Raw genomic sequence first — 27,199 nt, forward strand, 5'->3', positions numbered from 1 at the left:
ACTGAGAGACATTTGGGAGGGAAACAAGGGAGAGGTGGGGTCTGTTAACATTATTTCCTATGTTGTCCAGATGAGAGAGCGCTTGGAGAAAATGAGTGAGCTGGCCCAATCACACATGGCGGAGGCCCAGCAACAGCAGAAGTCCTGGTACGATAAGGCAGCCCGGCAGAGGTCCTTTGACCCTGGACAAAAGGTGCTGGTGCTCCTCCCTAGTGACAACAACAAGCTGCTGGCGAAATGGCAGGGACCATTTGAGGTCATGAAGAAACTTGGGCCGACCACATACCAGGTATCAACCCCAGGGCAGTCACGCTCCAGGAGGGTACTGCATATAAATCTGCTGAAGTAGTGGGTGCAGCGACCTGGAAGGGAAGCAACAGTGATGCTTATCAGAAGTGTGCCAGAGGAAGACGAAGTGGACGAGCAATACTTACCTCCTGCTGGTGCTCAGGTGGACCTTGACCTCAGTCACCTGTCGGAAGACAAACGGCTTCAGGTGAGATCACTCTGTAATTCACAAGTGTTTCAGGAGAATCCTGGGAAGACCAATATGGTTGAACATGACATTGTTCTTAAAAAAAGTGCTTCTGTGAGACGACTCAGTTACAGGATCCCTGAGCGTCTGTTGGCCTCACTGAGGAAGGAGGTTGACCTGATGCTGTCCCTGAACATCGTCAAGGCCTCGAAAAGTGAGTGGTGTAACCCAGTGGTCCTGGTGCCAAAGAAGGATGGCAGCTTGAGGTTTTGTATTGACTTCAGGTACCTGAATTCAGTTTCTCAGTTTGATTCCTATCCAACACCAAGAATTGATGACCTTCTTGAACGGCTGGGAAAGGCAAAATACTTGACCACCATAGATCTGTGCAAGGGTTACTGGCAAGTTCCGCTCGCTAAGAAGGCCCGGGAGCTGACAGCTTTCAGGACACCATGGGGTCTCTTCCAGTTCACAGTCATGCCATTTGGGTTGCATGGGGCTCCAGCGACCTTCCAGAGGCTCATGAACCAGGTACTTTGTGATTTCTCTGGTTTTGCTGCTGCATATCTGGATGACATTGTCATTTACAGTACCACCTGGGAGGAGCACCTGGAACATCTGCGTGCTGTCCTGGATCGTCTCCGCTCTGCCGGGCTGACCATTAATTCATCAAAGTGCGTCTTTGCTGCTGCAGAGACAGAGTACCTGGGCTATGTCATCGGGAAGGGGGTGATACGGCCGCAGGTCACCAAGATCCAGGCCATAGAGTTCTGTCCTTTGCCACAAACAAGGAAGCAACTCCGCTCATTTCTGGGCATGGCGGGCTTCTATCACCGCTTTATACCACAATTCTCCACCAGGGCAGCTCTACTCACAGACCGAACGGGATCCCGGTGTCCTAATCAGGTCCAGTGGATAGATGAAGCAGTGGCAGCCTTTCAGGACATTCAGCAATCATTGAATAATAATCCAGTTCTGTACAGTCCATGTTTTGATGAACACTTTGTTTTGCAAACAGATGCTTCCGACAGGGGACTGGGGGCTGTGCTTCTCCAGGGACCGCCAGGCGAACGGCATCCAGTTGCCTACATCAGCCGAAAACTGTTCCCCAGGGAGGTTCGGTATTCGACAGTGGAGAAGGAAGCGCTGGCTATAAAGTGGGCCCTGGACTCTTTCCGGTACTACCTCCTGGGTCGGGAATTCACCCTGGAGACGGATCACAAAGCGCTTCAGTGGATGGAGAGGATGAAGGACACCAATGGGAGGATCACCCGATGGTACCTGGCACTGCAACCATTCCGCTTCAATGTTCAGTACATCCCGGGCAAGGAGAACCTCACAGCTGACTACCTCTCTCGCTGTTCCAGCGAGAGTCCTGAAGGGGGGGAGTGTGTGATGGCCACAGGCCACACATGGTAATATTATTTCAATTTACTCTCACCTCATTTCCTCATTAGTTTGTTGTTCACACAGGTTCATTTCATTTGCACTCACCACACCCCAAACAATTAACAATAATTAACAGCACACAGTTTCTTTAATTTAGAATTTGTTTATTCACTTTATGCTTGACTGTGTTTTATATAAACACATTTAACACTGTCAGGTCACTTAAGACATTTTCTGTTATATTAATCATTGTTTCTTTCTTGAGTTACCATGGCTGTCTGGAGGTTTCCTGGTGGGGCAAAAGGCGTGGCTGAGGGCTGAGGACTATTAAGTACTGGAGCCAGCTCATCAGCCCAAACCAATGTGCTGCCAAGTTATGGGGGGGATTTGGGTTTAGTTAGTTTGCCTTGTGTTTAGTTGTAGTTGGCATCCATTTTGTTTACCCCCTGTGTTTCATTTGGTTTGCCCCAGTCACTATATATGTCTCCCCATGTTTCATTGTAGCAGGTCAGTTTGTTCAGTTAATACCTGTTACTTTGCTCTATTTCATTATAGTTATGTTTTGTTGACCCCTTTTATTAGACCTAGGCATTATATTTTTGGTTTGTAAAACTTTCATTCCTTTGGGTAAATAAAAAAACCCTGATTTAATGGAATATACCTGTGTCCTCGGTTGCTTTGCTGCTTGGTCTCTCACAGTGCTTGAGAAACGCTTCTGTTTGCTAACAGAAGAAGAGAAGCACAGAAGAAGAACAGAAGCACATTTGGGGCAGATCAGAGTTGACTAAGTCTGTTGTGTAGCTATGGAGTAGCACCAGCCTAGCCTAGGCTATAGATATTGTCTGATTTCAAGATTCCCCCCTTGAACCCCCTACCGCGTATCTTGCCATACCTTGGCTTTTGCTGAAATTACGACACTGAGTGGACGTGACCGAGAGTCAACCGGTGTGTAGTAAAACTGGCCATTTTCAGCATGTAGCAAGGAGCTAGCATCGTCGAAACACCGGCGGAGGCAATGGCAGAGCTTAGGGAGTTGAAAGGAATTTTCTTCTCCTGCCGATGGAGCGGAAATCTCTGGCGGAGGCCCTTGAGTTCCAATTATTCAGGCATTCAAATGAGCCTGGGGTTAAAAAAAAAAGCAGACGTTTTTCTTTTCTTTTTTTATTGTTGGGTTCCCAGACTGCGTTTTGTGTCACTTTCGTGACATCATCAGTGATGTCATTAGACATGACATAATCAGTGATAAATCCCACAACATGTTGGGCCCATCGTCTCCAGTCTCCACCCTAGAAATGTCCCCGAAATACCAAATAGTCTAAACATCATGGACGTTTTCCATGTCAACTCCCCTGACAGAAGCCGGCTCTGACCCATTAAGTGATGCACGTGCCTCTGCAAGCTGAGTGGGGGCGAGCTGCGCCCTGCGGGGGCGAGCCCGGCGCGAGCCCAGCGGCTCACGCAGGTTGATGCAAAGGCCTTTGACAGTTATCAGCTGATAACTGTCAAAGGCCTTTGCAGCAACCTGCGTGAGCCCTCTGCCCCCCTTCGTTCCCGCTCAGCTTGCAGAGGCACGCACGTCACTTTTTCCACACAGCCTGTAACAAACAGTTACCAAACAATTACACAAACAATTACAAAATTGGCGATTTTCTGGGGAACATTTCTTTTAATATTTTTGGAGAATGACAACTTTGACGACTGGGATGCCGCTGAAGAAGAAAAAGGCCGGCAAAAGAGAGAAGAAAAAGAACAAGAAGAAATGGAAAAAAAAGCTGTGAAATGGCACAAGGAGTTATCCGTGGAAGAACTAAATCAAATTGAAGATGAAAAGGATGAGATTAACACAAAGAAAACAACAAAATGGGCAGTTAACACACTGAGAGACTTTCTTGCACAAAAAAATCTGGACTCCAACATTGAAAGCTACACTGCCGATGCGCTGAATGAGACACTGCAGGAGTTTTATGCGGCTGTCCAGTCCACCAAGACAGGGGGGGGATACAGCGTCGCAAGCCTGAGGAGTCTGAGAGCCGGTATCAACCGGCACCTAACAGAATTCAATCTGACGACTGATGCCAGGTTCAAAACCAGCAATGCCGTTTTCAAGGCCATCCTTAAACGCTACAGGAAAAGTGGGAAAGACACCAGCATCCACCATCCCCGCATCTCCGAATCAGACCTTAAATTAATTAGAGAATCTGTTGCCCTATCTCCAGATACCCCCACCGGCTTGGTGAAAAAAGTGTGGTTCGATATCCAACTGTGCCTTGCTCGTCGGGGCAGGGAGGGAAACCGGGAGCTGTCCATGTCCTCTTTCCTCCTCCAGACAGACGAGGATGGGGTGGAGTTTGTGAGCCTTGCCCACAACCCACACACTAAAAACCACCAAGACCCCAACGAACCAGACAAAGAAAACCTAAGAGGGTTTATGTTTGCCAGGCCAGGGGATCCGCTGTGTCCGGTTGCCAGTTTAAAAAAATATAAATCCAAATGTCCATCTGATGCGAAAGCCTTCTACCACCACCCGAAGCGCAGCGCCGTGGCCTCGGATGTGTGGTACAGCCATATTCGCCCATGCATGTCCACTACCTGGGGAACCTGATGAAAAAGATCAGCGAAGAGGTGATTACAATTGACAAATAAAAACATGACAGTCTAAACATTTTTTATAAGATAGGCTATTGTCTCCCAGCCCGCTCCATCCCAAAATATAATAAATATCCTATCTTCTATACCTTTCAGGTGGGCCTTTCACGGCCTCCGAAGCACAGCTGTTGGTCGCCTCTCTGATGCCGGCCTGGAGAGCCGCCAGATAATGTCGGTGACAGGCCATCGATGCGAGAGCAGTCTGGGCTCCATCAGTGCAGGAGAGGCGAGAATGGAGCGACATCTTGTCCTCGTTGAGTGGTCTGAATCCGATGCCGAGCAGCAGTGCCACTGCCAGCAGTGCCCATCATCAGCCCACAGCCACTGATATTAACACGTTCACTGCCAATGACGTATTAATACGTCAAAAATAATCCAACGGTTGACTGCCAATGACGTATTAATACGTCAAAAAAATGAATTTTTATTTTTTGACCGTGGGATGTGCATCTAACCCTTTTACATCTCTTATATAATTATTGGAGCCACCGAACGTTTACAACCCATTCCACCGAGCCACTAAGTGGCGACAGTGCTCTCCTGACTAGAGGAAGGCAAGCAAAAAGCAGCCATTCTCATGAAAATGGATGGGGGAAAACGCTTTCGTTTTCGCGCTGATTGCTGGCGATGCGGGATTGCAAATTTGCATAATAGATTACAGGTGGAACACACTTTGAAACACGCAGCATAAATATGACCAGAATCGCAAAAGCTTCTCTCAAGCAAAACTCCAAGAAGCGAGCGAGTCCATCCAGACTTCCTCAAACAGCGGCCGCGCAGACAGGTAGCAGCAGCAGCAAAGCAGTGAGACTGGTGACAAGCTTGTGACGGCCGCTGCAGCCAAGAAGAACGCCCACGGAGGGAGGAGTTGGAAGCAGAGGGGGGTTTCCTGCTGTTATGGAGGAAATTACTGTTCAAAACTATTGTTTAGATGTCTGACGTCTTACTGATGCCAAAAATGAATGGTTAAAGTGACTGTTCTATCGAATTTCACAAAAAGCCGTTTATCTCTGAATAATTTTTCGGACGCTTTCAACTGCTAATGCTTACATAACTACTAACTCTACAAACTAACTCTTTTAGACAGAGAAAGCACACATTCTATTAGTTCTTTTGAGATATTGTGTGTTCACAAAATCTTAGCAGAAAAGAATCCTCGGGTCTTGAAAGATGAGCCAGAATCCTCAAAAAACCCCTCTGGCAGAAGCTAACTACAGTAAAAAAAAAACGTCTGGCAGTGAATGTGTTAATATGCCAGAATTGCCAGTTAATTTATCTAATTCACCAACAATGGAAACGTCCAATTCAATGTTAAATAAAAGATTGTTTTCTTCTGCAGTCTAGCACAATTACCCCGACCATGTAGAATAGGATAATTTGTCAAATTATAGCCTATATTATTTATGTTCTTGCACGTGTGTTCCTAATGACCTCGTGTTGGCTATAGCCTAATATTAAATATTTCAATGTTCTTCTGTTCTTGTTAATTGTTATGTCAGAGGCACGTGTGTTCCTAATGACCTCGTGTCGGGGGGTCATCCCTATGTTCCCCGGGTCCTATGTTCCCCGGGTCCTATGTTCCCCGTTTTTAACACTCTCCATAACATTTGGGGTGTCTATCCGCTATGCCGACCACCCGCAATGCCGACCTTAGGTTTAGGCGTGAGGGGTGGGAGAGGTTAGGTTTTGGGTTAGGGTCTGGGGGAGGTTAGGAAGGGTTCTATGTTCCCCGGTCCCACAAAAACGGGGAACATAGGACCCGGGGAATATAGGACCCGGGGAACATAGGTACGCTCCCCGTGTCGGCTATAGCCTAATATTCAATCTGGCAATGTTCTTCCGTTCTTGTTAATTGTTATGTCGGAATATTTTGGTTGAAATGGGAAATAAAGATGTGTTAAATCAATTGTTGTCTATTCGTTTGAACAATAGGCTATAAAATGTCGATGATATGCCTACTCTGCCTACTGATCAAATGTTGCAAGCATTATTCATCTAATCGTAAAGCATAGCAGCCTACTGGTTAAATGTTGCAATAATTATTGCTTAGCTTGTTAATCTAATCATGATGCAATATGTCTACAAACCTGCAGTGCTGACATGGCATCAGCTGCTGCGGACTGGCCTACTCCACATTAGAAATGAAATGGAGGCAGAATCCCGAATGTAACAAAACTGCCCTCTGAACACGTGTGAGCATCATGTCCCATGTTGCGGTCTGAGCGAGGGGACTATTTTCTCTGCGGTTCTTAAATCATCTCCAAGGTTATAAAAATTAAATTTTGATTGCAAAACACACAATATAAATGAATGGTCTTGTTTTGTTGGCAAGTGACCATGGTATAAGCGGATTAATGCACTTCGAGGTGTCCATTATCACTTTTTAAGGGACTTCGCGGAAGCAACCGGTTCACGCTTCTCGCGTCGTCCCTTAAAAAGTGATAATGGACACCTCGTGCATTAACCCTTACTTCATCCCCCATTATGACGTTCAAATATTAAATGCAAAAACACCACAATTGTAGGCTATGTGACTGAATAGGCTACTACTCATAACGGGGTCAGCTCGCCATTCCGAAGTGTCGGCATTCCGATCATTGACTTCTATGCTTTCGGAGAGGCGGCCCTTTTTATCTCCAAAAAATATTTCGCTGAGAGGTTAGGTTGTGGGGGAGGTTAGGCTTAGGCGTGGGGGGTGGGATAGGTTAGGTTTAGGGTTAGGGTCTGGGGGAGGGTTCTTTCGCAATGGCGAGACAGATGTCAATTTTGTCGGAATGCCGGTATTTCGGAGTGCCGACATTTCGGAATGCCGAGGTGTCCCCACTCATAACATATAGCCAAAACTCATTAAGAACTTTACAGTTTTGAACCTGCCTCCTCTGTCCTGTCCTCCCTGTGGAGCCATGGGACATCACTGTTCATTACTATTTGTTGTGCTTTAATATCTATAAATACTGCTGCAAGCTCTGCCCTGCTCCTGTTAGGGCACATCTGCTGCTGCCCCACAGTTTGCCTCTTAAGGTCCTCTTAGGCATTTGTTTTTCTTTGTGCGATTAAGTCGTACATCAATAATATTTTTCGAACCTACAGTATAACAGTCAATGCAACCGTGCATACAAACAGTGAAGTTTTGCTGAGCAATATTGCAGCGTTTATATTTTTGGACCAGGGTCAATTTTTCACTTCTGACGTGTAGCCTACACATCTGTTGCTGTGATTGACAGGTGGGTCAAAATTTGCATCGCAATTTCATGCTGTATATTCACATTGCTCTTGTTGTGTAATGGCCTTTAGTGTGATGTCCACCCAAAGGTGGCCAGAGCAGGGTTGGGCCCTTCTGCAGCTGCTGCTGGTGGCATCTCTCTCTGGGGCTGAGGAGCAGGTGTGTCAGCAGATAGGGGAGCCGGAGATCCCCCAGCTGTCTAAGAATGGGGACATTATTTTGGGTGGAATCTTCGCTTTCCACAACAGCTGGAAAGGCCGACAGGACACCTACATGCACAGACCAACGCCACTGCAGTGCACAAGGTAAATCGCACTGTAGCAAGCTATTTGACATAAGTAAGATAGAAGATTAGAAGAGATGTGTAGATATACAAAATGGTTTCAAATGGTTACCACACTGATTTTCTTTTTCTGTCTGGGTCAAGTTTGAGTTTCAGAATGTTCCAGTTTGCTCAGGCTATGCTCTTTGCCATTGAGGAAATTAACAACAGCACAGACTTGCTGCCTGGCATCTTTCTGGGCTACAAGTTCTATGATTCATGTGACTCCATTGCAAGGGCAATAAGGGTGGCACTGGCCCTGGCTAATGGGAATGAGGATATATCCGCAGCCTCCAAGGCACCCTGCACCAGACCAGCCCAAGTGCAGGCCATTATAGGAGCGACCCCCTCCTCTCTTTCCATGGCTATATCCACTGTCATTGGACCTTTTCATATCCCATTGGTGGGTAGTTTTTCTTACACTTAATGTATAATCATGTAATCGACCATGTCCATGGTTTGATATTTATTTTTCTTTTCTTGATAAAAACAGTTATTAGTATACTGCAATTTGTCTGACTGCTCACAGTAAAGGCAGTTTTAAGAGAATTACTGCTAATGTGCTCTATGTTTTCCTGTGTACATTGTTTTATAATGTGCACCCTCATCTTCGGAATATCCTTCCATTCTACTCCTTAGATCAGCTACTGGGCCAGCTGTGCTTGTCTCAGTGACAAAGTTCGGTACCCATCCTTCCTCAGAACACTATCCAGTGACATCTACCAGAGCAGAGCTATGGCCCAGTTGGTCAAGCACTTTGGCTGGACTTGGGTCGGGGCAATTAGGACCAATGATGATTATGGCAATAACGGCATGGCGAGATTCACAGAGACAGCCCAGCAGCTGGGCATCTGTCTAGAGTACTCTGTAGCTATATTTAGAACAGATCCACCAGAAAGAATACAGGCAATAATTGACATTATCAAAGCCTCCACTTCCAAGGTGATTGTCAATTTCCTCGGCCCCCCTGATTTGGAAATACTAGTACATGAGATGGCCTCCCACAACCTAACTGGGTACCAGTGGGTAGGCTGTGATGGCTGGATCGTTGATTCCTACATTGCAACTATGAATGGACACCACATCCTGCATGGTGCTATAGCGCTGTCCACCCCCGATGTCCATGTCACAGGCTTGAGAGAGTTCATTTTGGACTTAAAGTCACTCAATTCATCTAGTGATGAATTGTTCACAGAATTATGGGAGACAATGTTTGATTGTAGGTTCAAGCAGACGAAGGGTTCCGGAGGGAATCAGAGATACTGTACAGGATCTGAAGATCTGTCTGGGCAGCAAAACATTTTCACTGATATGTCATACATGCCCTTCTTTAACACTGTCTATAAAGCAGTGTATGCTGTGGCTCACGCCCTACATAGTGTTCTTGGCTGTAAAGAGATATGTGGCAATAAGGTACAGCCAGATCCATTCACGGTGAGCTGAACACTGAAGGCTGAATGATAGTTCAACATTATGTGCTTCACATGAGCAGATTTTTTACAGTATTTTTTAATAAATGGTTGCATGTGCATCATTCTGCAGAGCTAATACGAGGTGATTTGAGTTACATTTAATGGAATAAATAAAGTAATATCTATCTGCTTAGATTTTGCAGCACATAAAAAAGGTTCAGTTCAAGACAAAGGAGGGGGAGGATGTTTACTTTGATGAGAATGGAGACCCAGCAGCCAAGTATGACATCATAAACTGGCAGCCGAACGAAAATGGCAGTGTGGAGTTTGTCACCGTTGGTCTTTACGACGCATCTTTACCTGAAGAAAAACAGCTAAATCTGCACACTAAGTCCTTAATTTGGGCACAGAACTCAGAACAGGTTAATACTATTATGATCATTAATGGATTGTTAACTTGCAGGATTATTGCAGGATTATTGTATCGTAGCTACTGTCGATTTGATAAGTATTTCAAGTGGTGACATGGAAAGACAAAAGCACGTCAACATTTATCTCATACTGCTTTTTGTTCATGCAGGTGCCTGTGTCAGTGTGCAGTGAGAGCTGTCCCCCAGGAACCCGTAAGGTCCTCCAGAAAGGAATGCCGGTCTGCTGCTATGACTGTATACCATGTGCAGAGGGAGAAACCAGCAACACCACAGGTGCTCTAGTATGATTTAATGGATCAAAGTGTAACGCTTGTCAATTCAATATCAGCATTCAAATATATATTCAAATATAATAACAGTATTTATATGTGTACTGTATGTGCAGTACAATTCATAGGAAAAATTGAATTCACCATCAGTGCATTTGATCAAATTTGGGAGTATTGTGAAATCTTGTTCTGATTTATAGAAAATGTACCATCATGTGATTATACTGCAAACAACATGTACATTTTGTTGTAGATAACAAACTAAATCATTTTTACTACCTGCTCAATCCTTTTCAGGGTAACAGGGGGCTGGAACCGATCCAAGCATACATTGGGTGCAAAATTATGAATGAATGAATTATGTAAATAAGTACCCTACATTCTCCCTCCTTATATAGTTTCGCCCCGAGTCAAATATTCATTATTTCTTGCATGGCCAAGATTATCACACTTGGCCTACCACCACGACTTCAAAGGAGTAGATTATCAGGCCGCTATGTAGACTTACTTAGGCGTGTTGAGAAGAACTGTAGCCTAGGCATTGGACATGTCATTTCAAAGCAGCGACAATGTCCTTTACACTTTAATTTGTTTATTCATGTAGGCTGTGTTCTGTCTCATTCAGACTCCATTATCCCCACGTTGAATTGCCGCAATTGACTGTTAATGTGGTAAAAATAATCACTGAAGATATTCTCTTTTTTTCCCTTTTTTTTTTAGAATTGTCGAATCCAGTAATCACACAACTCACCGATCATGTACCGATCATCTCTTCTCGTCCAAATTCATGTCACTTGTGGCTCCAAATATTGTTATCTTATTTTAATTTTACTTTTTTTTAACCAGGTAAAATATCGGTAGAGAACCAATTCTCATTTACACCGATGACCTGGCCAAGAGGTCTCAGCAAGATTTGATAAAATATACACAGAGTAAGACATAAAATAACACAGTCAACATGGAACACATGGGTACATAAGAGACTGCAAAGACAAGGTAAATAAAATAGGTAAATAAAATAGAGCCAAGATCGATCAGCACTGCACAGGAAGACAACAGTTACTGGTCATGCTTTGTGGACATTATAATGGGAGCGAGAGAGGAGAGGGTAGGTCAGCAGGTACAGTTGTCAACTATGACCATGTATTGAGTCAGGCAGTTTTTTCGCCTCCTGTTCTATGCTCTTTCGGTGAGGAGGGCAGCTGTTGCTTTGTCGGATCCTCACCGACTTCAACACTGTGCACCGCTCAATTGGCTCTCCCCATGTAACATCTCGTCCCAACGTTGGATCAGGATCAATCAGATGATGCTTATGTCACATGAAACGGGTTTTCAACAAGCTCCATATTCGCAGGATCAAAGAGATGCTCACAATGTCAGATCTCTTATCTGGATGTTTTACAGTGTAATCCAGATGCACCTTAGCACAGTCGAGATCCCCTGGATCGAAAATGAGTGATGCGCACTTTCCACCCTCTTCTGTTCCTTCCTCCACTATGGTTACTACAGCTAGAATCACCGTGTTGCTCTGAGGTTGCTCCAGCTCCTCTCTCTGAGCTTCACTAAAGCTAACACATGCTCAGCCTTAGCTTTCCTAGCTCTCTCATTGGCTGCCTTGTTATGCCTCCGCCGGCGATAGCCAGGCCGAAAGCATTATGGATCCGGGTTGTCCGTACGTACGTCCGTCCGATGTTCGTTAACGTGATATCTGAGTAACGCCTTGACGGAATTTCATCAAATTTGCCTCAAACATCGACTTAGACTCCAGGATGAACTGATTAGATTTTGGTGGTCAAAGGTCAAAGGCCAAGGTCACTGTGACCTCTCGAATGCCATTTTCAAGCTTGTTAACGCAATATCTCAGGAATGCCTGAGCGAAGGAAATTTAATCAAATTTGCCTAAAACATCGCCTTGGACTCAAGCATGAACTGATTAGATTTTGATGGGCAAAGGTCAAAGGCCAAGGTCACTGTGACCTCTCGAATGTCATTTTCAAGCTTGTTAACGCAATATCTCAGGAATGCTTTGACGGAATTTCATCAAATTTGCCTCAAACATCGACTTGGACTCAAGGATGAACTGATTAGATTTTCGTGGTCACTGTGACCTCACAAATGCCATTCCCAAGTTCGTTAACGCGATATCTCAGGAACGGCTTGATGGAATTTCTTCTAATTTGCCTCAAACATTGACTTGGACGCAAGGATGAACTGATTCCATTTCCTGTGCAGGCACCTGCACCTCACTCTACTCCTGTCGTTCCTCTTCCGCCTCCACACTGGTGACCACACACATAGGGACAAGCTCTTCCTTGAGCTGCTGTTCTGCTGTTCTGCATCTTCAAACTTTGGCATGAAATTCCATGCTTGACCCATATGGAACAACGTCGTTCCACGTCAGTATACCTTTCTTGGCCTTTTTTTCACCTTTTTTGTGTGAATTTTCAGAACTCTTTCTGAAGCTCCCGATGGTGGGTCTCCTTTTCCCACTGCAGGCCTGTATCCGTCTCTTCTCTCTCCCACTGCAGGACTCTCTTTCTCTCTTTCTCAGCCTGCTGCTTGGCTTTTCTTCAACTTTCTCCTTAGCTCCATCCTGTTTCCAATGTTCAACCAGCCGTAGCCCCTCAATCACACCCTTAGTCCTATGGCGGGCATGTTCTCTTCCAGCACCACCTCTTCTCGCTCGGCCAGAGCAATCAGCTCATCCTTTTTCAAATACCTGAACTGATGCCTTGTCACATCATAAACTGACTCCATGCTGGCAGCTGGGTCACTTAAAGGAATGTGTCACTTTTTCGGGAGTTTAGCTCATCTGCCATATCCCCCGCAGATAATCAAGCTACACCATACCTTTACCGTCACTGTCTGAGCAGTATACAGTGAGCTACAGTACATTCATGAAGTTAGTAAGTATCGCCTTAGAATGGAGGCCAATGGTACAGCCGTTCAAAATAACGCAGATACATGTTGTGCTTCGGGTATTCACCACGAGATGAAATATTAATCCAAATGCGGAGAAATGATTTTTTTAAAGGTAAATACATAGCCGGAATTACTTTCTAAACATGGCCACCAGGCATGTGCGACATACAGCGCATGCACTGTGTACAGCGCTTGCCATAAAGCGCTCTTTATGGCAAACAAGGAAGTAACTCGGTGTGGGGATTTACTCCGAAAATGACGTTTCACGTAACTATAGATTAATATTTCATCTCGTGGTGAGTACCCGAAGCACAACATGTATTTTGGCGCTATTAGATCTGTGTTTTGGGTTATTTTGAATGAGTGTACCATTGGCCTCCATTCTAAGGCGATACTAACTTCACGACTGTAGCTCACTGTATACTGCTGAGACAGTGACGGTAAAGGCATGGTGTACCTTGGTTGGCAAATGAGCTAAACTCCCGAAAAAGTGGCGTATCCCTTTAACAGTGACTTTTCAAATGCTATGACAACTAGCATTATGCTACGTGTGATGCCCGCTATTTCTAGAGTAGCAAACCTTAGCCAATTCTGAGTACCATTGCAGGCATCGCTTACTATTCCCAAATTGGTAACCTTGCAACAGAACCTCAGCGGTGCACACACCCTGCAGCCCAATAACACACAGTTCAAGACCACTCTAACAGTGACAGGAAGATCGATGAATGATTCCACTCACTTCAGCATCACCACACAAACAGCATCAAACCTGCAACCATCGACTCCCAAAATAACCATAATCCCAATACCAAACCACCCCAATGTGCTGCTAATCCACTTTCTTTTCCAATTTAATCAGAATAATTTATTTTATTAAAGCAGCTACGAGCAAGATTTCCGATTGTTATTAAACAGTATAATTACAATATTGATGCATCACATCTTACCTATAATAGTAGCTGAGACCAAAGCCGTGTGAATCGGAGATTGCTCTCTTGATGATTATTAAGTCTGTGTCTGTCTAAACTCGCGTCACCAGGGGGCTCTCTCTCTCTCTCTGCTTACCGGCGGACCGGATAAACCCGGAAGTGAAACCCGGAAGTGAAACGCAGCTGCCTGCCTTCCCCCGTTCGCGCTGCCTAGCAACATACCATAAACAAGGAGAACGCCATGCATGCTCTCGCGAACATCTCTCGTTATATTCTAACAGGTTTTTTGGAAGTTATTTTGTGGTTATGGCGGAAGTGGCTGCTGCAAACCGTTTCATTTCACTTCCTGATCTGCCCTGGCCACAGACAGACTAACACTGGCCGATTCACTCGGGGTTCAAGCGAGACTACTCTGCGTTGGTCTCGTCTACTATTAGAGGTAAGATGTGATGCATTGATATTAAATTTAGACTGTTTAATAACAATCGAAAATCTTGCTCGTAGCTGCTTTAAGTCTTGTTTACTCCTTCTACCCTCTGTTCATGAAATTACTTTGGTATGAGAATATGTCAAGCAAAATCTAGCTGACACAACAATAACAAATACAGTAGTAATAATGACAACATGATTGAACAATCATATGATAGAGAGAGACAGAAAGAGAGGGAGAAAGGGGAGGGAAATGTGGGTGAGGAGAGAGCAGGGAGAGGGTGGTGGAGGGAACAGGGGAATGAGGGAAGGAGAGAGCAGGGAAAGGGAGGAGGTGGGAAGGGAATGGGGGAGGAGAGACCAGGGAAAGGGGGAGTTGGGGAGGGAGAGCGGGGGGGATGTGGGGGAGGAGAGAGCAGAGAAAGGGAGGAGGTGAGGAGGGAAAAGGGGGATGTGTGGGAGGAGAGAGCAAGGAAAGGGAGGAGGTGGGGAGGGAGCAGGGGGAGAGCGGGGGGATATGGGGGAGCAGAGCGCAGGGAAAGGGAGGAGGTGGGGGAACAGGGAATGTGGGGGAGGAGAGAGCAGGGAAAGGGAGGAGGTGGGGAGGGAGCAGGGGAGGGAGAGCGGGGGGGATGTGGGGGAGGAGAGAGAGCGGGGAAAGGGGGGGTGGAGGGGATAGGGAATGTGGGGGCAGAGAGTAGGGAAAGGGAGGAGGTGGGGAGGGAGAGGGGGTGTGGGGGAGGAGAGAGCAGGGAAACGGAGGAGGTGGGGGGGGGGGGGGCAGGGGAGGAGGGAAGAGGAGAGCAGAACAGATAGAATATACAGCAGCTAGTCAATCCACCCAGCCATCATGCTGCAGCGGCACACTGGAACCAGTAGCAGAGCGGCCAGGCCAAATGAGCAGCAGCTCAGACAATCTGACTACTCTAACCATAAACCTGAACTAACTAGCAGACAAGGAATCTAGCTAATCTACAACCTAGTCTGCCCTGTCCTACTCTACTATATAGTCTGATTTTAGCCTGAACACTAAAACACTCCAGTTCAGAGGATTTTAAAGTGGGAGGTGCCCCCCCCCCCCCCCCCCAGGGGGCTCAAACAGTTTGAGGGGAGGGTCAGTGAGTGATATATTCTTGCTTTCAGTTATAGTTAAATTAATAGTTTGAATAAGAGTGAAGGCAACTTTTTCATTTAGCTTTTTCCATGCTATTTCTGAGAGAAGGCCCATGGTCTCAGAATTTGGAAACCTGTGGTCTACAGCCTACAGTTAGGCTGTAGCTAATCTATAGCCTAGCATAAGCTATTCTGACCTACCGGCATCCCTTGACCAGTGATGGAGAGCACCGATGCCCCCACCCCGGCCCCCCTCCACCCCCAGTGCGCGCAAGGAAACCTTTCCAATCGCGGAATTATATCCCCAGGATTGCCTCAGTGACTGGCTGAGGAGGAACGTTGTGAGGGCCGATGTACCGTAGGCGCCCAACTATGGACCCCAGCTGGGGACCCCCCTCCGGGATAGCCTGAATGGATGCCGTGCTAAACATTTTTTTTTCAGATATAGAAATACAATTGTGTCACCCACTGGTAATTTCAATACAATCTAGCCGAGGTCATTTTTCTGTTTTTTGCAGATTATGAAACTACAGACTGTAAGCTTTCAAATGCTGTGTCACACATCGAAATCTGAAAATTATTTAAGAAGATATACTCATTTGAATGTTGGTACACCTCAAACCACCTTTCGGAGAAACACAGCCTCAAAGATTGACCACTTTTCACCTCTGGGCCAGCCAGGTAATGGGGGGGAGTGAACAATGTGAACAATAGCTGCTCATTTACATTGACCACTCCCAGCTGTCATCACTGTCACAGGTCACAGTCAACAGCAAAAAGGGGGATACTTATTTCCACTATAATTCCATCCACAAGTAACATAATGATAGAATGTACGGCTATTTTGGTCATGGGTTTCATACACTTTCTGTAATAAAACATACAAAAGCAAAACTCTTATCAAATGGGGGCGACCAAGTGACCTTGACCTTTTCTTTAAAGTTGCAAGTAAGCAGATTCCAGGCATATTGGGGTAAATTAATCCAAAACTCTAGTGTCATTGTACTTGGAACAATAGAATGAATACAATAATAATAATATACCCAGCAAAAATACTTTTACTTTAGAATTGATACTGAATATTCTTGCAATTATATTATTACTATAAAAATAAACAATCTGTCGTTTATTTTATCATTGCATGTCTACCATTTAATAAGACTACTATTAACACGTTCACTGCCAATGACGTGTTGATACGTCAAAAAAAATCCAACGGTTGACTGCCAATGACGTGTTAACACATTAAGTGCCAGAGACGACCTAACTCGTCTTACATAATCCAGCGCTTAAGTGCCAAGGACGAGCTAACTCGTCTTACATAAACATTTTTTTTTTTTGACGGTGGGACATCAATCAACCCCTTTTACATCTTCGAGATAACTATTTGGAGCAAGAGCATGTGTGTAATCTATTTTACCGACCACTAAGTGGGACAGAGACCGAGAGAAGCCACAGCCACGGGACCCAAAAGCAGCCGCCTCCCGCGGAAATGGCTTGGCGATTTTACAGTCAGAAGCCCGGACACACACACAGAACGGACAGAGATCTCTTCCCCCCAGAGCCGCGGAGCAACGCGCGAACACACACACACACACACACACACACACACACACACACACACACACACACACACACACCGCGGGAGCAAGCCATTCAAGGAAATGGCTTGGCGATTTTACAGTAATCCATTTCAGACTCGTCCCCGCACGCAGGCAAGCAGGCAGGCAGGCACGCAGACAGACAGGCAGGCAGCACAACGCGCTTCTGACACGCCCGCTGTTAGGAGGAAGGAGGAGAAGACACACGGAGGGAGGAGTTTGAATGAGAGGGGTGTTTCCTGTTGTTATGGAGGAAATTACTGTTCAAAACTATTGTTTAGAATGTCTGACGGTCTTACTGATGCCAAAAATGAATGGTTAAAGTGACTGTTTCACAAAAAGCCATTTATCTCTGAATAAATTTCCAGACGCTGAAACCATGCTGTACTCAACGGCTAATATCTACATAACTACTAACTCTGCAAACTAACTCTTTTAGACAGAGAAAGCACACATTCTATTAGTTATTTTTAGATGATTAGTGTTCATGAATTCTTAACAGAAAAGAATCCTCGGCTGTTCTAAAATGAGCCAGAATCGTCAAAAACACCCCTGGCACAACTTACCTACAGGAATGAAAACATGGCTGGCATTCAATGTGTTAATACGTAAAAAAAAAAAAAAAAGTTTTGACGGTGGGATGTGCATCTAACCCTTTTACATCTTCTATATAAATATGGGAGCCACCGAACGTGTACAACCCATTCCACCGACCCACTAAGTGGCGACAGTGCTCTCCAGACTAGAAAAAGCCGAGCCAAAACTGCGATGAAACCATTCTCATACTGTAAAATGGATTGGCGAAAACGCTTTCGTTTTCGCGCTGGTTGCTGGCGGTGGGGGATTGCAAATTTGCATAATAGATTATGGGTGCAACACACTTTGAAACACGCAGCATAAATAAGACCAGAATCGCAAAAGCTTCATCAAAGCTCTCAACCGAAACCCCAAGAAACGAGCGAGCCCATCCAGACTTGCCCAGCGGCCGCCAGCAGACAGGAGCAGCAGCAAAGCAGCAGCAGAAACGAGCTTGTGACACGCCCGCTGCAGCCAAGAAGAACACACACGGAGGGAGGAGTTTGAAGGAGAGGGGGGTTTCCTGCTGTTATGGAGGAAATTACTGTTCAAAACTATTGTTTAGATGTCTGACGTCTTACTGATGCCAAAAATGAATGGTTAAAGTGACTGTTCTATCGAATTTCACAAAAAGCTATTTATCTCAGCTTAAATTTTCAGACGCTGAAACCATGCTGTATTCAAGTGCTAATGCCTACATAACTACTAACTCTACAAACGAACTCTTTTAGACAGAGAAAGCACACATTCTATTAGTTCTTTTGAGATATTTTGTGTTCACAAAATCTTAGCAGAAAAGAATCCTCGGGTCTTGAAAGATGAGCCAGAATCCTCAAAAAAACCCTCTGGCAGAAGCTACCTACAGTAAAAAAAAAACGGCTGGCAGTGAATGTGTTAAAAAAATGGGAGAAAAAAAGATTGATTTTTTTTTCGCTTTGATTTTTGTTTTTGCTGAAGGCGAAATGTTTTATGGTCAGTCACGATTCTCTGGAAGACTGGTTGGCTTGGTTCAAGCCTTAAAACTCGTTATATAAGGATTTTTCGAAATGTCTATGGAGAAAATGAATGAGGAATTCACTTCTAGCGTTCTAGGGCAATGTCAGACAGCCACCAGCACTCATAAATGCTCAATTTAACCCTTCAGGGTTCATACACATTTTGACCAATGGATTTCCATGACTTTTCCATAAGTTCTTAACCTGTATTTTATGCACACCTGGGCTAACTAACGCTAACGTTACATGCAAGCTAACGTAGCTAGCTGCTAGCTACGTTAGCTTCACGTTACCTTGCATGTAACGTTAGCGGTTGCTTTTGGAGACACAAACCCTGGACGTTTCATTTTGAGTAATGCATGAGGTTCTCTATGGTTTACGCAAGCTCTGGGAGTATGAAGTGCTTTAAATGCGGGGATTTTGGTCACAACAAGCTTGTGGACCGCTGCCTTCTGAACTACTAGGTAGGCCACAACCAGCTAGCCACCACATTAGCCACCACACAACAGCTAACGTTAACGCCAAACAAATCCGCAACTCCTCCCCACGTTTGGTTTAGCGCAACGCCAGCTCAGACTTTCCCCTAATCTCAGAAACCTTGCGGGACATGTATTGCAAATTGCAATAGTGGTTGTTTTGTTATAATTTGAAACAGTCAGCCACACTGTCTGGAGGCGGCCATGTTTCGCCACTCTGCTTGGGTTGTTGTCACTTGTAAACAGAGCTTTGCACCCCGCCCCCATGTAACACGCTGAATTCTATTGATGTGGCTCATTGGCCGAAACTCGGAACAATAGCAGACATTATAGCCAGTGAAACGCCGCATGCAAATGAATGAAAAACCCCCCTCAGCTAGGCGACTCAAGCCTGAAATCTTGATTTTTTAAATCGCTAAATATACCTATTTACTGATTCTAAAACGACTCCATTTTATGTGGAATGGATAGTCCATCCTCTTCTTTGTCTACTAATAGAAAAAAACGAAAAACAACAAAACGACCTTTCACCTCAAATTGTGCGATTTCAACCTGGCGAGATTGTACTGAAAATACCAGCGCCTGTCACAATTGACAAAAGAACAGGAAGTTGAAAATGTAGTCTTTAAATGTTAACTCATTGAGTGCCAGCCACTTTTGGAGAACGACGCTCCCAGTGCCAGAGTTTCAGAGCGTTTTCAGTGATTTCTCGAGGCTCACAAAATATTGTGTGATATTACTATGTAAACACCGAACACGGAAAAAGAACAAGGAGACTCTATTGTATCATCAGCAAAAAAAGTTTATTGATACCATTTTCCATTCTTTAGTTATGAGCCGGAGAAGATAGGTTGTTTTCAGCGTTTTCAGGCATTTCAAATTATAAGCTGAGATATTCAGCCTTTTGTGAAATGAAGCATTTCAAGCACATTCACTGACTCTAGCTAATATTTTCTGATGTAGTGACGTGGTGTAGTTGTGTCCTGCCCTGCGTGCCCCATCCCCCTCTCCCCCCCTCAGCTGAAAACTCCTCCCCACACTAGTAACACACAGCCTCACGCACCCAGCGTCTATTTTCGGAGTGCTTTTTGTGCGCCGCCTCCCAGGCAGCGCAACATGGAAAAGCCACACGCGGACTGCAGGGAAAGGTTTGGCTTTTCAGTGTCGGCTGCTGCTTTTCTAGCGGCTAATCGTGTGGAGAAACTATGCTGACAGACAGACAGAGGCAGAAGGGCTCAGTTGTGTGCGCGGATTGACTTCTGTTGGCAGGCACCGTCAGTTGCAGCCAGAACAATCTACATGGCTCTGGGCTGCAGCATGAGCGCTTTCTCTTTGATCACTGGGCTTTTTCAGGCTGTCATTGGCACTCAATGAGCTAAATGGGTGACTATACTATAAATACTAAACGTGATTTAGCGGGTTCCTTTTATCAGTTTGACTTGAAACAATGTCACAGGCTGGGAAAGGGTCTGATCTAATGTAAACAAGCAAAACATGAAAGTATGTCCGAGTACGTCTTTGGCACAGAACGCCATTGTAAAAAGTACGTCCGAGTACGTCTTTGGCAGAGAATGAGTTAATAAGTTCAGGGAAGAAAGTTGAAAGTGTAAAAAGGAAGAGTCCAAAAAAGAAAATAAGTCTTTAAACAAGTTAATAAGTTCAGGGAAGGGAGATAATTAGCTAGGTTAAAAGGGGAAAATTAGTCTCTAGTAAACTGAGAGTTCCATGAGGGCAATCTGAGAGTTCGACGAGGGCAATCTGAGAGTTCGACGAGGGCGATCTGAGAGTTTGACGAGGGCGATCTGAAAGTTCCATGAGGCGACATTGGTGGCATTGACTGAGAGGAGAGGATAGGGGTCAGTGGTGGTGATGAGCCTGGGGGGAGCTCGAGGCGACAAGCAGGCAAAGAAGTAGCGGATATTGGGCTAGGGTGATGAGGAATCGCCGGGACAATGATGAGTGACTGCACGTCCAGGGCCGGCAGCAGCAACACGACACAGTAGCCATGGTGGCGAACAGGCAGGGACACGAGCCAGGCCAGCGGAGGACACCTGAGGAGGAGAAAGAGATGAGAGGGGGAACCTCTACGGAGGAATCTGCACAGGGGACTAGGTTTGGCTGGCAGCTAATAATTTCCATAAACTGCTGGGACAACTGACACTATACTACTAAATCAAGTCTAGATTTATACTGATACTGCTGGCTTGTCCATGCTATTAGGACGACTAATACAATACTGCTAATTCAAGTCTAAGTCTAAGTTTAGACTGATACTGCTGGCTTGAGACAGTCTGCTCAGCAGTTCAGGACTAAGTTTATTCAGCAGGTATTAGATATTCTGTCCAAGCTACTAGGACGACTAATACTATACTGCTAATTCAAGTCTAGGTCTAAGTTTAGACTGATAGTGCTGGCTTGAGACAGCCTGCTCAGCAGTTCAGGACTAACTGTATTCAGCAGCTGATAGAGTTTCTGTCTAAGCTACTAGGTCGACTAATGCTATACTACTAAATCAGGTCTAAGTCCAAGTTTAGACTGATATTGCTGGCTTGAGAGAGCCCGCTCAGCAATTCAGGATTAAGTTTACTCAACAGCTAATAAATATTTCTAGAGAATGACACCATCAAACACAACCATATGATTGAGAAAATAAATGGGTTTTGAGTCTAGTTTTGAAGATGTCAATAGAACCGGCTTCCCTAACTGACAGAGGAAGCTGGTTCCAGAGACTTTGAGCACGGTAAGAAAATGCTCTGCTACCTGCTGATTTTTTCTTAATTTTAGGGACTGTAAGATAATGACCATCCTCTGAGTGGAGGGTACGCGTGGTACGCGTGAGGAATGATTAGCTCAGATAAATACGGGGGTGCGAGGCGAGCACATCTACAGATTTATAGGTTAACAGGAGCACCTTAAAGTCCGATCTGGCCTGAATTGGGAGCCAGTGGAGGGAGATTAAGACCGGAGTAATATGATCAAACTTCCTAGTTCTGGTTAGTAGGCCTATTCTAGCAGCGGCGTTTTGCACGAGTTGTAATTTATTTGTGCTACAAAGTGGAAGGCCAGAGAAAAATACATTACAGTCGTCGAGTCTAGATGAAACGAAGGCGTGTATTAAAGCCACAATCAGTAACTTTTCCAAGTTTTGCTATTGGAGAAACTGCGCCCTCTGCATGCAATAGTATCGATATCACCATTCAAAGTCAACAAAACACAGCGCCAGAAAGCTCTATGTACATGTTGTGACATTGGGTACTCACCACGTGATGAAATAATAATCCATAGTTCCGTGAAACGTCATTTTCGTAGCAAATCCGAATCGAGTTACTTCCTTGTTTCCAGGAACACAAGGCTCCCGCTGTAGAGCGCATGCGCACATCTTGCCTCCGGGATGCAGGCAGGATGTCGGTGTGTGACCAATAGAGGTGACATTCTCCCTGTTACAAGTCACTCTACCATCCTCAATGACTAAAAAGCTGTTATATTAAGGTGAAAAAGTTACTGATTGTGGCTTTAAGGTTTCGGCATCCGTTGCACTTAGCAAGGGACGGCTCTTTGAGATATTGCGAAGATGAGAAAATGCTATTTTAGTGATTTCCTTAGTGTGAGCATCAAATGAAAGAGCAGAATCGAAGGTAACGCCTAGGTTTTTCACCATTGAGTTCAGTGTAATTACGCAGCTCTCAACATTTAGACTAAGATCTATCCTATCCATAGCTACGGCCCCTTCCTTGACCGTCTCCACCCCCTCCCACCACGCACACCCCCATAGCCACCCCTCATACCCCGACTGTCTATGGCCTTCCTATCTAGCTATGGCCAATTTTCCATAGCACCACCCTCTTTCATCCCCACGCACCCTCCCACCACCCACATCCCCCTAGCCACTCCCCCTACCCACCATTGAACCCCAATTTGATGACCTAACTATCCCTCGCCATGGCCCCTTTTGCCTAGGCCCGCCCCCTTCACTAAATGTCTATGAGTGACAGACTGACTGATTGAGTGTTGTGACCTTGGTATCTGCTGACCCCGGCCTGGCCTGCTGCCACCGCCGTGGGAAAATGAGGGAGCTACTCAGGAAATCTAATATCTCTTTTGATTTTAACTTGTAGATTCCATCACCTGTGTGCGATGCCATCCTGAATTCTGGTCAAACGAGAAAAGAGATGGCTGTAAAAAGAAGGACACAGAGTTTCTATCATATGAAGAGATTATGGGGGCACTGCTCGCGGCAGCGGCCCTGTTAGGAACATGCATGACTGCTATGGTGGCTTTCATTTTCTTCAGATACAGGAACAGCCCCATAGTCAAGGCCAACAACTCTGAGCTGAGCTTCCTGCTGCTCTTCTCCCTTGCTCTGTGTTTCCTGTGTTCTCTGACCTTCATCGGCCGGCCCTCTGAGTGGTCCTGCATGCTGCGACACACAGCATTTGGCATCACCTTTGTCCTCTGCATGTCTTGTGTTCTGGGGAAAACTATAGTGGTGTTACTGGCCTTTAGGGCTACACTTCCAGGGAGTAATATGATGAAATGGTTCGGCCCTGCTCAGCAGAGACTCAGCGTTCTGGCTTTCACTCTCATACAGGTCCTGATTTGCATACTTTGGCTAACTATCTCTCCTCCTTTTCCTTTCAAGAATTTTAAACACTTTAAAGACAAAATCATCTTAGAATGTGCATTAGGCTCAGCGGTAGGCTTCTGGGCTGTGTTGGGGTATATAGGAGTCCTGGCTATGTTCTGTTTCTTTCTAGCTTTTTTGGCTCGGAACCTGCCTGATAATTTCAATGAAGCCAAATTTATCACCTTCAGCATGCTGATATTCTGTGCGGTCTGGATCACCTTTATCCCTGCGTATGTCAGCTCTCCAGGGAAGTTCAGTGTTGCTGTGGAGATATTTGCAATTCTGGGCTCCAGTTTTGCACTTCTAATCTGTATTTTTATTCCCAAATGTTACATAATCTTATTGAAGCCAGAAAAGAATACAAAAAAGAACATGATGGGTAAAATGCCATCAAAATCATCATGACAAGGGAATAGGCATAGTAGAATGACAAGAATTTGTTTCAATAAAAACACATTTCATTCATGAATGCAATAGCATACATCATAATTAACTGTGGTTGCTGACATTAATCACAATGATTGATACGCACGTGTTGTTGTTAGTAGCAAACATGGACGGATTTAGCAGAGGGGGCCAGTGGTTAAAATAAATCTCACCATTGTAAATCTCCATGTCATGGGATTTGGGCGGTCTTAACCACCAGAATTATTCACAGGTGTTGCCGTTACATCAATAAAACCAATCAGATTCCCGTCTCGCAATCACTGTTTGCGCGAGGCATGCAATATGCTGTAATTCTCTCCATGCGTAATAGAGTAGACTCACTCGTGCGGACAGAGAGAGATGGAGAGAGCTTGTTGACAGATCGTCTGTGGTGCCAACGACCCTCCAGGTTATGGGTGAAGGTGAATAGCCATTGTCCAACAAGTTTTCTCAATTAATTTCCCTCTTTGCGATGTGATAAAAGTTTCTCAGTGTCCTGGCATGGCAAGGCTGTGCGTAATGACATATCTAAAATGAATTTTACTCTGCACTGCGCTGCGCAGCACAGAGGTTATGGTGTGCTCAAGCGCAGCGGGGTATTTAACGCGTAAGAGGTGCTTTCAAAAGCTCTTGGCGCAAAGTAATTGCGCGCTGCTGACGATAGGATAATGCCATCTATCCCCACATTTTAGCGCTGAAACATCTGGTTTAGCATGTGGCACGTCTATGTCCAGTTCAATCAGGAGACTTGATGAATAAACAATGATTTTATTATAATGATGATGAATGATCTTTACAGAATATTATGATGAGAAAGTTAGTTAGTCTTTGGAGCTTGACACCACAGGGAGATATCGAGATTGAGCTGGGTCAGCTCGAACAGCACAGCCAGACCCTGTGGAGTCAGGATACTGGTGCTGGTGAAAACCTCTTAATGACTGATGGATCAGGAACTTGGTGGAGACGGGGAGGTGGTGGGTGTGCACCGCCAGCAGGGTTTAGAGAGACTGAATGAGACACAGAAAAGCATATTTATGCACACAGCGGCCCCTATTACGCTGGCAAATGCGCTTTAGGCGGAATGGGCGTGGCGCACTCCCTGAATGGGCGAGAATGGGCGTGTCGGCCTTAAATACCGGCCTAATGATATCTTCCCACCTGGCGTAAATTTAGCGCTTAGCGCTTTTGAAAACCAGGCCTATTCAGTGCGCCAGTTGCGCGGAGCGCTCCCCTCTGGCTCTCCTCTGTCACCCTTCTCTGTGTCACTCTCTCCCTCTCTCCTCAGTCTGACAGGCACAATACGACTGTCTCTCTCTGACTCCCTCGCTCAGACAGACACAACACACGTCCCATAGGAAAAATAAGTTGTAAGTTCACTGCCTATGAATGTCCCAGCAAGCATTGTGCTACTCCATTTCGCTACTAAATAGCAACCAAATGAGCCGAAATAGATATAAAGGTAGATCTAAATAATGTTTAATGATAACACAACCTGCAATTGTAGAACATTTCAATATTGGACCAAATAAAACATGAAATGAAAACACCACCCTATGTGAAACATATATGTCCTCCTGGGCCTATATATATCCCTTGTCGATTTAACGTGATTTAGGTAAGTGACAGCGGAACGCGCTTCTACTGTCATGTGCTATACTGTGATGTCCGCTCCAATAACTTGGCCCTACTTCACATTAATTTTTTAAATAAAAACACATTTATGCAATGACTTTACATAATGTAGGGTATATTTATGTGCATCATCCTACCTGCAGCAGCGGAGAGAAAACGATATCTTTCTGGACAAACTTTCACCAATCTAATTAATCTCATCATATTGGGATAGGCTATATTTTTCTAGCTGATGCATTTAGAACATTCTTTTCACTTTGATCTTGCTATAGTGTAGCGTATTTACATGCTTGCAGTATTTAAACTGCAGTTTGATTGGTTTGAGAAGCATAATAATATGGAATAATAGCCTATATATGGAGACAGACAGACGGGATCAAGGGAGGGGGGGGGGGAGCAGAGCACTTGGCTTTGTCTGGTTTTACCGGATTTCTCAGTGGAATTGGAGCTTAACACGTTCACTGCCAATGACGTGTTGATACGTCAAAAAAAATCCAACGGTTGACTGCCAATGACGTGTTGATACGTCAAAAAAAAAACGGTGGGACGTGGATCAACGCCCCCCACGTCTCCTATAAAAATATTGGAGCCACCGAACGTGTACAACCCATTCCACCGACCCACTAAGTGGCGACAGTGCTCTCCAGACTAGAAAAAGCCCAGCCAAAACTGCAGGGGAACGCGCGAGGAAACCATTATCATACTGTAAAATGGATTGGCGAAAACGCTTTCGCTTTCGCGCATTATCGCGCTGGGAGCTGGCGGTGGGGGATTGCAAATTTGCATAATAGATTATGCGTGCAACACACTTTGAAACACGGCAGAAAGCCCACAATCGCACGCAGCTTCATTGCAGCTGAGCTCACTACCGAAACGACTCATGCAGACTCGCCCAAAGAGCAGCCGCCAGCAGCCAGGCAGCACAGACAGGCAGAGCCTCGCTTGTGACAAACGCTGCAAAGCCTCTAGAGACACACCCATGGAGGGAGGAGTTTGAAGGAGAGGGGGTTTCCTGCTTCTATGGAGGAAATTACTGTTCAAAACTATTGTTTAGATGTCTGACGTCTTACACCAAAAATAAATGGTTAAAGTGACTGTTTTATCGAATTTCACAAAAAGCCATTTATCTCAGAATAAATTTTCAGACGCTGAAACCATGCTGGATTCTACTGCTAATGCCTACATAACTACTAACTCTAACTAACTATTTTAGACAGAGAAAGCACACATTCTATTAGTTCTTTTGAGATCATTTGTGTTCACAAAATCTTAGCAGAAAATAATCCTCGGCTCTTGAAAGATGAGCCAG

At 45.1% G+C, this 27,199-nt stretch overlaps 1 protein-coding gene across 1 annotated transcript; it reads left to right on the plus strand.

Annotated features, from left to right (window-relative positions):
• Positions 1-382: 382 nt before the first annotated feature.
• On the plus strand, positions 383-24,237 carry LOC310800747 (vomeronasal type-2 receptor 1-like; the record flags this gene model as incomplete). Its single annotated transcript, XM_083664681.1, has 9 exons — positions 383-1,890; positions 4,148-4,420; positions 4,607-4,681; positions 7,805-8,038; positions 8,161-8,458; positions 8,695-9,489; positions 9,662-9,889; positions 10,048-10,171; positions 23,324-24,237. 9 exons carry the CDS (start codon positions 383-385, stop codon positions 24,235-24,237), a joined length of 4,449 nt encoding a protein of 1,482 aa, XP_083520807.1.
• Between the last annotated feature and the right edge of the window lie 2,962 nt (positions 24,238-27,199).

The sequence above is a fragment of the Poromitra crassiceps genome, assembly GCF_964638095.1.
Source record: "Poromitra crassiceps genome assembly, contig: HAP1_SCAFFOLD_59, whole genome shotgun sequence".
NCBI classification, from domain to species: domain Eukaryota; kingdom Metazoa; phylum Chordata; class Actinopteri; order Beryciformes; family Melamphaidae; genus Poromitra; species Poromitra crassiceps.